Genomic DNA, 15,000 nt, shown 5'->3' on the forward strand with positions numbered 1-15,000 from the left:
GTTGATTACTTATTACGCTGAGTATTTATTTATTACTTATTGATTGATTATTTATTAATAATATTTATTGATTGTTTGTTTGTTGTTTTTATTCGTCCACTTCAATTTAAATCTCATTTTACTCATAATGACAATAAAAGCATTCAAGTCAATTCAAACAAAATAGGTTATGGTTTATTATTGATGAATAATTATTACATAATTAATTTATTGTTTAAAATGTTTTTTATGTTGTACTTTGGTTTTACACGGATTAACATTTTTACATTGATACGAGCAACAACAAAATTTAAATAGAACTAGTTTGGGCATATTTTTACACTTGAATGGAGACGGATGATGCAAAGGACAATACTGCCACCTAAAGGCATTTGAAAGAATAATGTAAATAGTTTACTGTAATTTGCTGGACTGTTTATATCTGTATGATTATATACCTATAATATCATTTGTAATACCCTCAAAAAGATTCACATTTAAGATAACAACTGTAATAATTGGATTGGCATGACTTGAGCAAAAACTAAAATAGTCTAATACATTTTTATATTTTTTAAAGCAGCCTCATAGAATAAATTCACCTGAAGAATATACATTAAGATATTAAAACAGTACAACAGAGATAATAAACATTCTTATAATTTTGTCCATTTTAAAATATTAACCATTGAATAATGAAATATAGTTATGTAGTATAAAACACTAAATATAATGTCATATTGAATCAATAAAAATTTTTTTGAGTCAAAATACACTCATAAACATAAATATTGTATGAAATCATACATAATGTACCAAAACCTAGTTAACATTGTTTTAATCCCCAATGTTTTTTGTACTATATTTTACTATTTTTTAACATCTTTTTATTTTGATTGCTATAGGTAAAATGGAACTGTATATATCAAGTGTAGTAGTAGTAGTAGTAGTAGTTATGGTAGTACAGTACGATGTGATGTACTGCACTCATACTGTCGTTTAGGCAGTATCTGTTGTTTCGCTGTATATAAACACCAGATGGCACTAAACTGCTGTTTTTGTAATTTACATACTAAATATATATGTGTAGTATATGTTACCGTTCTATACAGTACTCCGAATAGTCCGGATATATGGAACTCGGTTCATCTGTCATCAAGGGCAAAACAAACGTCCCTTCTGTCAAGACGCAATACAGTAATCCCTCGATTATCGCGGTTAATGTAGGCCAGGGGTGTCAGACTCGGGTTGGTTCGCGGCCCGCGTTAACGTTAACTCGATTTCATGTGGGCCGGACCATTTTAGATATAATATTTTGATATTTTCAAAAAATCTGATTAAAAGAAATGGATTAAAAGCCCTAAATATTCGATATTTTTAAAAGACTCTTCATTTTTTCGTTGCTTTTTGGTGCTAATGTTGTTGTAGTGTTGTGAACATTACATCAGCAAGGTGCTATTTGGGGAGAGCACCTTCCTCTTTTAATCTGACTAAAGCCTCCAATCAGACATGATTTAGCTACCGGAAATAGACGTTTGACGGGAAGTGGCAACGGCCATGACACTGACAACGATATTTACAACACAAGAATAAAAGGCAAACATACATCCAAACACTGTGAATTGAAATTATCAACATTGAAGGAGTTGGGGGATTATTTACTATGGTGGTTGACTAAGTACGTACTACCTCGGTACAGACATTTGCTAGTTAGCGAGGTAGGTTGGAAGGGAAGTTGAATAACAGGTAAACAAAATGGATTGATGTGTTGCTAGCTGGATAGTTGGATCATTGTGGGTGGGTTTTAGTTCCCGTATTTTCTCGCATATACGCCGTATTTGTGGTACACGGTCGATTGGTCGCCCGGAAGGTTATTGATAATTACCATTTAAATCGTTGCTCAAATTCCCTAAATACAAACTGTGAATTACTATTTAGTCATACTTCATGCCCTATTAACTATTTTCCCTTCAAAGTAATACATTTGTACTCCCTATTAAAACCATGAACATGGAGGTGAAAATTGTGAATCAGGGGGCGGCTTATACGAGAGAAATTGTAAATTAAACGATTCTAAGGCCATTTTTAGGGGGCGGCCTATACACAGAGGCGGCTAATATGCGAGAAAATACGGTAATTGTCAGTTGGTAGACAGTATTGCAACTGGGCGTGGTCAATCAACAAAGTTTAAAGAAAACGTGAATGGGACATGGCTGTTTATTTTGGGTAGCTAGAACCTTTTTTTTAAAAGAATTCCAAAGTGGCTTACAAAAGAAAATAGGTAGACATACAGTGTGGAGGTGTGTACGTAAACTGTTAAGGTAAATAGGTGGGTAGGTTTGGTAAATCAGTGGTACTAGAATCTATTTGTGGCAAATGGGGGGTTTGGGTAGGGATTTTTAGGTTGGTAACGGCATACCTGTCAACCTCTGCCGATAACTGCCCTTATAAATGATTATGATTCCCCTTACAAACCCCCCAAAAACCTTACAAACACCGTACGATTCGTACGGTGTTTGTAAGGTTTTTGGGGGGTTTGTAAGGGGAATCATAATCATTTATAAGGGCAGTTATCGGCAGAGGTTGACAGGTATGGTGATGGCTGCGTACCTCAAGGCACACCATATCCTGCTCATCCTGGTCATTGTAGTTGACGGCACACCCAACGCCGCGACGGCACGCCCGGCTCAGCCTCTGCACGCGCCGCCACATGAGGGTTCGGCCACGCCGGATCCTCCGCAGGACCGACGTGGGCCTGACCTCCCACCCCGTGGCCCCTCTAGGGCCCACCAGGCTCCCGCCAGCGGACCCCGCCATCCCAAGGCATCATGTCAAATCTAAAGTACCCGTGGTACGTCTGTCGCAGGCGTGCGTCCGTGTGTACATAGCGATGAGGAATGAAGGGAAGAACGTTGAGGACCCAAACGGGAGGGCAGATGGGGATTAGTACAATGCTACGTAGTTAGGGCAGATTAACGTGGTGGGAAGACAGATGGAGACTGCCGACTCGTGACTGTAGAACCAAACAAAGATGCAGAATCCAAGCATGTTCAATACAGTTCTTACTCCTTTTTGCCAGCCCAATGAAACCCTGGCTGTACATGGTTAAGCCCCTTTTCCAGCCCAGTGAAACCCGGTGTGGTCATTTATTTTTATTATTTTTATTTTTAAATGATTTATAAAAAATGCTGACTAAATTTTAAAACAAATTCTATTATTAATTTATAAATAACAGCGACAAAGGTACAAAAAATAAATAAAAACATTTTCGTCTGCTCTTCCTCAGTTGCTCACGTGACCGCCTGCCTGACGCTAGTCACATGATTAATGTGACGTCACCTTGTCCGCTGGTCAGAAGAAGTCAGGTGAGTGACACTAAATATTCGAATTTGAATGATTTTTATTCCTATTGTCATGTTTTACTGCATCGGGGATTAATATAACAGCGGCTTCGCCTCTATTCAAGTGAATACATTCTCGAGAATGTTGCGGGTTTGCATCCTTCGTTTATTATGCTAGCTCATTTCAGCTATATGCTAACAACCCCTTTCCGCAGTCTCATACACGCATATTCATATTTCGCTTTTGGGTTCTTCACTAACTTATGGTGCAACATCTTTATATTCACCATAAGAACTTATTCACGTTAAGGTCACTCAAGGTGGTATTGGTTTTCGACGTAATGACGGGTGCGTAAATCGGAATATGCCATAGTCTTTGACTACTGTGCGATAACGAAATAATATCGCGATTTTACAAAGCTCCTTGCATGTAAATGTTTAAAACAGCAAACCAGGCTTGAATTGCTTTTATTGTCTAAGTCTTCATTCAGTAACTGAGGGCTCTTTCTGGAGAGAAATATTGTTTTGTTTATTTACAAAATGCCCTCTTAATAATAATAATAACTTTTTTTGTCCTTCATTCAGGTGGTGCTAAAGTCACCCTCCATTTCTACATAAGGCGCATTAACTAGAAGTTGAGGATGGACATCCGCGGAGCAGTGGACGCTGCCGTCCCCACCAACATCATCGCCGCCAAGGCGGCAGAGGTTCGCGCCAATCTGGTCAACTGGCAGTCATACCTGCAGTAAGTAAAATACACCTCGTCGCCATAGCGACGTAAATGCTGTTTTAAACTTTGAAACTGAGTCACAGTCTAAAGGGGTTCCTTCCTCTTTTTGCTATTATTGGAATTGCTGGGGTGACTACACTTATCTTTTGGGACCTGTCTTTATTTTATTAAGGCTAACCTTGGAATTAGCCCAAATTACGACAATCAGTCACTGACTTTTCTGTCTTAATACAGAACATAATATTGGCGTGTGAACAAGGAGCAAAATGAAATTACTTGACATTTTACTCATAGGAAATAATTGTAGTATTTAAGCAGCATGAAAAAAATGGATGGGCCTTTAGTTAGTATTTTAAGTGATATTGGCTTTCCATAATTGACAACTTCTCCATTTGGTAGGAGTCAGATGATATCTACAGATGATTGTGAGTTCATCAAGAAGTTTGAAGTGGCCAACTCTGAGGAAAAGCAGGTCATCCTGACCAACGAAGGGCATCAGGTACTTGAGTTCTTTCAGCATAAGATGCTCAGACTGATGCCCAGGTGGTCTCATTCTATTCATTTTTTTTTCTAAATATTTGTGCAGTGTGCAAAGACCTTTCTAAACCTGATGGCACACATCTCCAAGGAACAGACTGTCCAGTACATCCTGACTCTGATTGATGACACTCTGCAGGTATTGTGACAAACGTACAGTCGTATACCTCTACTTACGAAATTAATTGGTTCCAAGACTTTTTTCGTAACTTGAAAATTTCGTAAGTAGAGGTGTACTTTATATGTAAATTTTCTAATTCGTTCCATGGGCCTCACCCAACTACCAACCAAACCAAGAGTGTCAGACTTCACGTGGGCTGGACCATTTTAGATATAATATTTAGATTTTTTTTCATAAATGGATTAAAAGCCCTGAATATTCAGTTTTTTATAGATGTTTATTTTAGCTTTATTTAAATATATTTTTAGATTTTACAAAATGATTTTTGAACTAAAAACACAGAAAAAAATGGATTTAAAAAATACAATTATTGATTTAAAAGGGGGAAAATCGGGAAATTTAATATACATCTATACTGTTCATTTTAATTTGATCCTAAAACAGAAAGTCGGCACTCATGATTGACTTTCCCGGGCCACACAAATTGATGCGGTGGGCCAGATTTGGCCCCCGGGCCGCCACTTTGACACATGTGAACTAAACCCTTTATAATTGGTCAAATTGTCCCAATTTTGTATGAAAGATGAGAGGAAACACAAAAATGAGAGAAAATTATTTATTTATGTCTTAAGGTAAATAAAACATACCCTGCGCCGCTGAAATATCTCCCTCTGCAGCTGTTATAGATGTAATATTCCTGTTTGTCCGCCAGGTGGCGCCAAGAGCCCTTTCTACCAGGACCGAAAGCCGTCCACTTTGTAGTACATTTTAGACTTTTACGTGTCTCCTATGTGTGTGTGTGAAACTAATTTGCATATAAAAAAATTCATAACCTGAAACTTTTGTACCCAGGGGCATTCGTAAGTAGAGGTATGACTGTATTTTAAATGGAATCTTTTGGCGAGAAATTAAAAGTCTTGAATGTCTTCAACATTCATTTTTGCAGAAGACGGGAGTGCCTTTCGCTTTCACATTTTTATGAACTTTAAAAAAATAAAAATAAAATAATAAGTAGTTAATTCACAATAAGTGAAGTCGCGATAATCGAGGGATTACTGTATTTTAGGTTTTTGTAAATTGTTACATTTGATATTCATCGATAGGCTAATTAAAAATCTTAAATGTGATGCAGGAGAATCATCAGAGGGTCAGCATCTTCTTTGATTACGCAAAGAAGACAAAGAACACGGCTTGGTCCTACTTTCTCCCAATGCTCAATCGCCAAGACCTCTTTACTGTCCACATGGTGAGTCCATCGTTTATCTTTGAACGCGAGAGGCTCTGAGGGAGACACTATTTGAACACTTTTAACCGCAATTTACAGCCAGTTCACCTTTGCCACAATCCGAATTTAAAAAAGAAAAATGGAGGCTTTCAAATCATTCACCCATTAATAATTCCTCACAAAAGCCAACCTCTAGCAAAAACAGGCAATTAATTTGATGTGCCCCCTGGCAACCTTTCGAAACGTGGACAGACCACCCGGCGATATCGAGCCCATTCTAAAATAAGTCATTAAAAAGGCCATCCTTTACTTTAATAATTCAGACTGGATGTGTAAGTCTGGTAAATGTAGATAAGCAGATTTACAGCGACTGCTTAAAAAATGATTTTTGTTGTTGTTGATGTTACCCATTATTTACTTAGATAACATCAACCTAGGAGTGTAACAATTAACCAAATAACTAATCACTAAATTACCCCAAAGGTCAAAGCAGTATCCTAATGTTACTGCAATCCCTGTAGTAATTAAATTTGATTTATTTTTCAATTATGTTCATTAATACGTGCTGTCCCTTTAAATAAATCAAACTCGCGTATAGCGATTACCATACTTGGGAAGAAAGAATGTCAAGTCATAATATTAGATAAACCCTTGATTAGACATTTTGGGGTTATTCACTCAAAGGCAAATCATTGCCGTATTTTCACTACTATAAGGCGCACATAAAAGTTTTAAATTTTCTCCAAAATAGATACAGAGCCTTATAATCCAGTGCGCTTTATATATGGACCAATACTAAAAATGTTATCACGATAAAATAAAATAAATCAGTCGATAGGGTACACCATCCTCTACCACCATCACAACTACGGCAAGCAGCCCCTGACTCTACTATCTTACCCGTAGAAAAAGTACTGCGCAGTGACTGCTGGGATATATAGTTCTTTTGTCAATACACCCAGTGTGACGGCGAGCACACTAATTTGGTGCTCGCCGTCATTTTGGCTGTATTTACTAAAGAAATGCTGCCGCTAGATGTTGGCGTCAACAGAGCATTCAAAGCTAGACTGCGAACTATAAATATATATATTTTATATATATATATATATATATATATATATATATATATATATATATATATATATATATATAATATTATATATGGATGAATATCGAACCGCAACATGAGATTATGGCTACGTGAGGCGTATGTCAAGCGACCGGATGGCTTTTTTCACGGCTCGCCGTCACTTTTGATTTGCGACCAAGTCACAAAAATGAAATGATGACGGGAGTACATTGTAAAATGTCAAAATAAAGTACAACCGAACTCAGTTTCGCTTCCGTTGCCTTTTTAAAAACGTGTTTTTAGCGTGTGGGTGTAGCGTGCATTTGGTGCATGTAGCACCAAATTAGTGTGTTCGCGTCATCCTGCGTGTATTGACAAAAGAACTATATATCCCAGCAGTCACTGCGCACCGGAAATAGAGTCTGGGGCTGCTTCCCGTAGCCAGCGCTATTGTGGTTCGATATTCATCCATATATAATATATATATGCCATGCCTGGCTGCGTCTATAAAAACGGTGCGTCCTTTGTGTGTTTAAAATACAGAAATGGCACTCGTTACTGACACTGCGGCTAAAAATACGATTCGCTGTATAGTTGTGAAAATACGGTAATTGTATTGAAGAATTTATTGGCTAATTAATTCAATATAATTTTTCAATGATGTACACCCAGGCGGCAAGGATCATCGCCAAGTTAGCTGCTTGGGGACGTGACCTGATGGAGGGAAGTGACCTAAACTACTACTTCAACTGGATTAAAAGCCAGCTTAGTTCGCAGGTATGGAAATTTTACAATATTTTAGTCTTTTGTGATAAATACTGCAAATTGTAATCATAGCAAAAGCAAAAAAAAAAAAATACGCTACGGTACATTAAGTCATTTATTCTACGTGATCGCTCTTGTGAGCTTTTGTGTCGTTTACTAATTGTACTTTTCCATTCATTAAATCCGGACAAAGCAGGATTACGTTTTGCTTTCCTCGTAAATTCGTCGGTCATTTCCGCTCTCCCGTTCGCAGCCCTCTCCGCACCGAGGCTTCGATTGTTGTTTATTTTGTTTATCTCTCATTAGAACCTCCACGGTACAGGTCCAGACACGGTCTCGGGAACGGGAACTATTTCCCCCAGTGAAGTGAGTATTAGCCAAGCGCATCGAAAATCAGCCTTTCCACTCTCTTCTTCTGGACTTGAACCTTTTTCCATCCGTCATTTCTCGCTTCCTCTTTCTCTCAATGAATGATTACAGATTTCAGAGGTGTTCTCTTTCAGCGTACGGCACCTGAAACTGTGTTAACGGCATGATGTCTGCTGCCGCTTTTCGCTTTTAACAGTATCCGCTTCAACGTCATCTTTACTATTTGCTTTTCTTCCGCCTCCGATCGCTCGATGAACGGGATGCTTAACCACTCTCCTCTTTTAATCTGTATTGACATGATTCTCACTCAGGTGTGATGGGACTCTTTTCTCCCCTGCTTGGTGTTTGCCCTGTGTGTTTGCGCCATCGTGATTAAGCATGTGCTGAGGATGTTTACGTGTACACAGACGGACTGCATGTGCTGTAATCTAGTCGATCTTGGTGGGGATGATGCAACTTTTGCAAAGCGGAGCCTCCAAAGTCCAACACCATGCTAAATTCATTTTTTTCCCATCCTATTACCGTATTTTCTCACTTAGACGCCCTATTTGTCGCTCAGAAAAATGATGTCTCAATCGAGGGTGCGGCTTATATGCGCACAAATTAGACTCAACATGCACGAAACTGCAAGGTGACAAGGACGAAACGCCATAACAAGACATTTATTTTGACGTCTAAGAAAAAAAAACTTATCTTGCATAAAACGTGAAAAAACTACATGCACCCTTTCCAGCAGACGATTTTTTCGATTCATACAGTATCTCAGAAATTCCACGCGTAATGATTTTTCTTAAGATTTTGCCTTCAGAGTAACACATTTGTACTCCCTATTAAATCCATGAATATGGAGGTGAAAATTGTGAATCGGGCGTTTTATACGAGAGGAATTGCACAATTCAATGATTATAAGGCAATTTTCTATAAATATATAAAATATATATTTTATATATATTTTTAGATTTTACAAAATGATTTTTGAACTAAAAACACAGAAAAAATGGATTAAAAAATGACAATTATTGATTTAGAAGGGGAAAATCAGGAAATTCAACATATCATTTGCAGGCTAATAGTTTGGAATTCTTTTTTTGACAGAATACACTTGCGCTGGTTATGCATAAAAATGTGATTTATTTACCCAGAATCATAAATTTAGATTGTAATCAAATTATTTTAATAAGGGTGTAGTTGTTTGCACATCTTTGGACATAGTATTTTTTTGTGTGTGAAAGAAACTAGAAAAACTTCTTCTATTCACATCTGGCAAAAACTGGCTTTCGTCTAACTAAGATATAGTCATCAGAGACACTTTCTCTTACTAATCGTACATCATCAAGAAAACAAAATTTGTCAACTAGATATCTTTGCTACCAACTTCATATCCATTATGTCTAAAATGTCTTTTACTGTGTCTGTATTCTCAACCTCTTGCTACTGCGACAGTGAATTTCCTGAATACGGGATGAATAAAGTTATCTAATTAAATCTAATTTTGGATCCTATCAATGAGATATTGCCACTCCTCCACGACACAATCTAAACTCAATGCTGCCCAAACTGCTTGTTGTGAAGCACAACCCAGTTGAGGAGAAGTAGAAAAATAAAGATGGATTTTCAAGATCATAAAGTGTCAAACTATGGAGGTTGCGCTTTACATCTTTTCCTCTGGTGCACTTTCTTGCGCTTGCTCACTGCGTCTCCAGTTGTCTTGACTTTCTAACAGAAAACTTTTCTCCAATGAACCCGAAGCAGGTTCCTGATTTCCAGGATTGGTCATCATTTGCTGCTTGTTGTGTTCTTTGCAGAGCTCTCAGTATGTTCAGTGCGTGGCCGGCTGCCTTCAATTAATGCTGAGGGTCAACGAGTACAGGTTCGCATGGGTGGAGGCCGATGGGGTTAATTGGTAAGTCATGCCTTTTATTTATTTATTTGAAAACTTCTCAGAACAGTACTAGCCATGTTCCTTTAGCACACAGGTGTCAAAGTAGCGGCCCGGGGGCCAAATCAGGCCGGCCGCATCATTTTGTGTGGCCCGGCAAAGTAAATCATGAGTGCCGATTTCTGTTTTAGGATCAAATTAAAATGAAGAGTATAGATGTATATGATATTTCCTGATTTTCCCCCTTTTAAATCAATAATTGTAATTTTTAATCCATTTTTTCTGTGTTTTTAGTTCAAAAATCTTTTTGTAAAATCTAAAAATATATAGAAATATTTTCTGTTTTCCACTTTAATATGGAACATAATGATTAAGAGATTTTCCCTTACTAAGAAAAAAAGCTCAAATAAACACTTAGATCTATAAAAAACAGAATATTCGGGGCTTTTGATCCAGTTCTTTTAATCAATTTATAAAAAAAAATCCATCTAATTTATATCTAAAATGGTCCAACCCACACGAAACCGAGTTGACGTTAATGCGGCCCGCGAACCAACCCGAGTTTGACACCCTTGCTTTAGCATTTGACCATTCTTCTTTTAAAGAAGTTCAAAAAAAATGTTTCCTATCTAAATATGGGTTTGAAAAAGGCCAAACACATGAAAATCATCTTTTGGGGATGATCTGAAGTCTCACAAATCAACCATGATGATTTATTTTCTTTTAAATTGAACCCGAAGACAAAAAAAACTGATCTTGTGATGGTCATAGTTCTTTTTTTTTATCCCACACTACATGACCTAGTATTGTGGGTCTATTTGTTTAATTATTTTTTTTAGTATTTATAAATGAATGGAAAAACAAAGAACCGATGGTTGTATTTACTCATAGTATGCTGGGGTCATGGTCCACAATGCCATATGGTGGTGGGAAGAACAAATACATTCTCTGCCATTAAATGTCGAAGGTCCATTAACGCATGTGGCCAACGGTCGCCATTTATTCACGCAACACTGGATTTTAGAATCTCTAAACCAGTTTGTTGGGAATCCTTTTTGTCAGTTTTGGATGTATTGTTTTGGGGGGCATTTTTGTTTGGTCATGAGCTTGAGTCTTGCCACTCCATGTGCCACTTTGTCTGTTGTTTTTATGCAAGATTAATGAATTTGATTAGTTAGTCGTGTTGACTGCGTTCCAAAATAGGAAAATATGTATTTATGAATAGCTCCAAAATGGATTGGAAACGATTACAATATTTTCTTGCATATTAGCTACCTCTGCATATAAAGCCGTACAATTAAAATTGCCTTAAAATTGTTGAATTTTATGATTTCTCGCGTATAAACTGCCCCCTGATTCACAATTTTCACCTCCATATTCATGGTTTTAATAGGGAGTACAAATGTGTGGATAATCTTAAGAAAAATCATCGCACGTGCTATTTCTGAGATACTTTATGAATCGAAAGGGTGTTGCCTGCACATTGACAAATTCAAAAAATAAGTCATGTGACCAGTACAACCAGGAAGTGTGTCCGTAGCGGTCTAGTTTGTCATGCATAGGTAAGATGGCAGCGCCCTGAGCGTGCAATGGCAGGTACAAGTGAGTTTTTTTCACCTTTTATGCAAGATACCTTTTTCAATTTCAATCATAGACATTAAAATACATTTTAAGTCTAATCTATGCGCATATAAGCCGTACCCTCGATTCAGTCATCCTTTTTTGAGCGGCAAATGCGTCTAGAAAGTACGGTACATTTTTTTTCCCCCTGAGCAAAAAAAATATGGCCTATCTTCACCCTATTATAGGCTGAAGTTCCTTTTCTCTCATCCTGAATGATGGTGAACATATTTTCCGTGGGTTGCTCCCAGTACAGGGAACATTGGCAGTCCCGCTGTTCCATTTGCATTGGCGTCTCGGGTCCACGCAGCCCTTGTGCGGATGAAATTCACACTATGTCATTAGGTTTAATGTCTCGGCGGCATGGAGGCGCAGCGCCGCAGACATTTGCCATTAGGAAAGCCGCACGGCGCAGAGAAGCGGCTCATCAGCATTTGTTTTCTTCCACTTACGGTCTGGCCCTCTTTCCCCAGCATCACGGCGGTGCTGAGCAACAAGTGCGGCTTCCAGCTTCAGTACCAGATGATCTTCTGCGTCTGGCTGCTGGCCTTCAGCCCACAGCTCTGCGAGCAGCTACGGCGCTACAACGTGGTGCCCGCGCTCTCCGACATCCTCCAGGAGTCCGTCAAGGAGAAGGTCACCCGGATCATCCTGGCGGCCTTCAGGGTACGTGTGGAAATCCGCCAAATGCCTCACAAGTGGGCTCAAATATTCCCAAAGTCTTACGCGGCACTTTTTTAACTTGTAATTGGACTACGTGCTTTACGGCCGCGGGGAGTGAAATGACGCTATTAAACAACAGAGGGAGGCCATAAAAGAAACTAAAGTCCGTAAAAGATACATAAATACAATTTATACGACCACATTGATCGGTCAACTGCAAGCTGTCATTGCTCCACCAGTGAATATTTTATGCAAAGCTGCTTAGGGGAGCAAAAAAATCAATCCCCCAAAGTTTAGCAAAATGAAATATCGGGACTTTCAGGCAATTCCATTCGGCCCAGGTTTTACGTTTTTGACATTGGTTGTTTATTATTTGCAGCAGCAACAAGCTAAAATTGTAGTAGTAGTGTTTCATACCTGGCAACTTTTTCCCGCATTTTATCCCTTTTTTTATCATTTCAACGTGTGTGCGCCGTATAAGAACTTTGTCCAGGATTTTTTTTAAGTATGTTTTTTTCTGTAAACTAATCTCGTTTTTAGCCATTTCGGCTCTAATCCGGATTGTCTTGGTCACTGGTAGCAGACAAAAACGTCATCACCACCTGCTAATAGTCATGCTTTAAGCATGATATGCAGAAACGCATTCCCATTTCACCCTTTTCATTATACAAATATAGCGCGTCAGCAAGCAATGTACCCAGACTGTCCATGTCAAACTTCAATTTAGTGCATACTGATTCCACTTTGGAGAAAATGTTAGACTTTTACGGCGCCCTATGCGAGTAAATATGTGCCGTGTTGCATTTGTACGTTTTTTTATCGCTTCACCAGGGGATTGCAATCATTAATAAGGGAAGCAATTGGCGGAGGTTGACAGGTATGGTGTTTACATACTCAAGTGAATTGACAATTTTTCTGTGCTTTCTAGGAGCGGCCTGAAAGTTTTTAGAACGCTGACTCACATTTTGAACAGTTCATTATTCTTCTGACCTCCTCTAAAAAAGCACCACTATGTTGTTGTAACTGCTATGTTTTTTTTAGGCACTCGGAGGTTTGGTAGAAAGACGTTTGGTCCCCGGACGTTTGGTCGACCGGACATTTGGCAGAACGGACTCTCTCTCTCTCTCATGATTATAATTTTGAGAGCAAGAGATTACCTGGTTGCTCGCTTTCAACAGTAAACTCTCTGTCTCTCTCTCTCTCATAATTTGACAGCGAGCGAACCCGGCGACCAAACGTCCGGTCGAGCAAACGTCCGGGGATCAAACTGATAGATCTGTAAAAACAGCTTCAAGAGCAGGTTAAGAAAGAGCGAGATCAATTTAATAGGAAATAGGTTTATTACCAGACTGCAGGATGGGGAGAGAGCTCAGACAGCTGTGAACCGCTCACAGTCTGTTGTCCTTGCAACTCTCTCTCCGAATGAACAGTGGGTCAGTCTTTGTATAGGCAAACAGAGTATAGTATAGTTTCTATGACAACGACCAAACTTTGGGCGAAGTCTGATTCATCAGTGTCAAGTCTCCATGACAACGACCAAACTTTGGGGAAAGTTTGATGAATCGTTGTCAAGTTTCTATGATTACGATGTTTCTATACTTACAAAAACTGATACTATTTGAACAAGCAATTGCCAAGCGTCTTTGTCATCTTATCTTACACAAACGTCTTTCGACGAAACATCCGGTCACGGTTTTTTATAGTGTCAATTCTACCTTTTGGAATGAAGGCAAAAAAAGACAACCCAGAAAATATGATGCAGATCTTTCATCTAGCCAACGCGCTAGCCGCCAAATAGTCACGCCCAATTGACTGCGTTACCCGAATGCCGAGCTGCTTTAAATAATCCCTATTCGCCTCATTCCCACAACAGAACATAGCGCTTCTCTCCCGAGGATGCCTCGACAACATGTTGCTCGCTTCCAAATCAACATGGATTTTTCGTTCTTATTAACGCCATCGCAAGGCCGCTTAAAAATCAAGCCGCCGCCAGCTGATTGCAGCTTAAACCAAATCACGGTGGAAATAGAAAGCCTGGCCTTTTGAGATTTCAGCCTCGCTTATTTTCCAGCTTTGTCCAGACGACCCTGAAGCGAGACGCACAAAAGGCGCCATGAATGCTTCTTGATTACGTGACCGAGCCGGAGCCGAACTGCGTCGTGGTTCGCCGAGACCCCGAAAGCCCGCCACCCATTCCTATTAAGAAATCTATCCACGCCGAGGGACGTCGGCGTTATGACTGACATACCGCGACTCATTAAGAGCGGAGGCACGCGGCGAATTGAGACCGAGCAGATGCGCTCGCCGCGCTTTGAGCAGAAGGACGCCTCATTGTGTGTCTCCCTTACAAAAAGATGTTTTTTTTTTCTGTTCTTCCCATCCAAATACCCGTCCGAATGGATTTCCGATTCTCCCAGTCGGCCTCATTAGCAAATGAGTCGACTGAGGACGGCCACGTCCTTCAATTCTTATGTGCACAAAAGCCGTCCTCCCATCTTGCCGGCTGTCTGCGGTCGCCGCATTTATGCCGCCGCCGGATTCTAGCGTGTTCCAATGAGTGAAAGAACCCAATTAGAGGACATTCAGTCCCTCTACTGAGGGCAATTTTCAGGCCAGGTCGTTGCTACTATCACAAATCTTAATTGCAGTCTCCCCAATAGTATCCATAGTTGCAGCTTAATTATTTATAATAGGGATGTCCC

The 15,000-nt window shown here is 39.3% G+C and overlaps 2 protein-coding genes across 3 annotated transcripts in view; one reads left to right on the top strand and one right to left on the bottom strand.

The window, feature by feature from the left end:
* The window catches only part of rgs20 (regulator of G protein signaling 20), an 8,221-nt gene extending 5,322 nt beyond the window's left edge, over nt 1–2,899 (bottom strand). The window contains exon 1 of the mRNA XM_077615579.1: nt 2,590–2,899. Coding sequence (XP_077471705.1) covers nt 2,590–2,796 — 207 coding nt within the window. The 5' untranslated portion in view covers nt 2,797–2,899. The remainder of the gene's footprint in view (nt 1–2,589) is intronic.
* Nucleotides 1–15,000, top strand: part of atp6v1h (ATPase H+ transporting V1 subunit H) — a 22,758-nt gene that overhangs the window by 2,145 nt on the left and 5,613 nt on the right. Inside the window, exons 3-11 of one of the 2 annotated variants that reach the window (XM_077615576.1) lie at nt 3,266–3,344; nt 3,906–4,065; nt 4,450–4,549; nt 4,637–4,726; nt 5,841–5,954; nt 7,675–7,779; nt 8,074–8,133; nt 9,942–10,039; nt 12,109–12,301. In XM_077615576.1, the coding sequence (XP_077471702.1) occupies nt 3,962–4,065; nt 4,450–4,549; nt 4,637–4,726; nt 5,841–5,954; nt 7,675–7,779; nt 8,074–8,133; nt 9,942–10,039; nt 12,109–12,301 (864 nt within the window). In that variant the 5' untranslated portion in view covers nt 3,266–3,344; nt 3,906–3,961. The remainder of the gene's footprint in view (nt 1–3,265; nt 3,345–3,905; nt 4,066–4,449; nt 4,550–4,636; nt 4,727–5,840; nt 5,955–7,674; nt 7,780–8,073; nt 8,134–9,941; nt 10,040–12,108; nt 12,302–15,000) is intronic. The other variant, XM_077615577.1, reaches the window with a different exon arrangement.

The sequence above is a fragment of the Stigmatopora argus genome, chromosome 12 (genome assembly GCF_051989625.1).
Source record: "Stigmatopora argus isolate UIUO_Sarg chromosome 12, RoL_Sarg_1.0, whole genome shotgun sequence".
NCBI classification, from domain to species: Eukaryota; Metazoa; Chordata; class Actinopteri; order Syngnathiformes; family Syngnathidae; genus Stigmatopora; species Stigmatopora argus.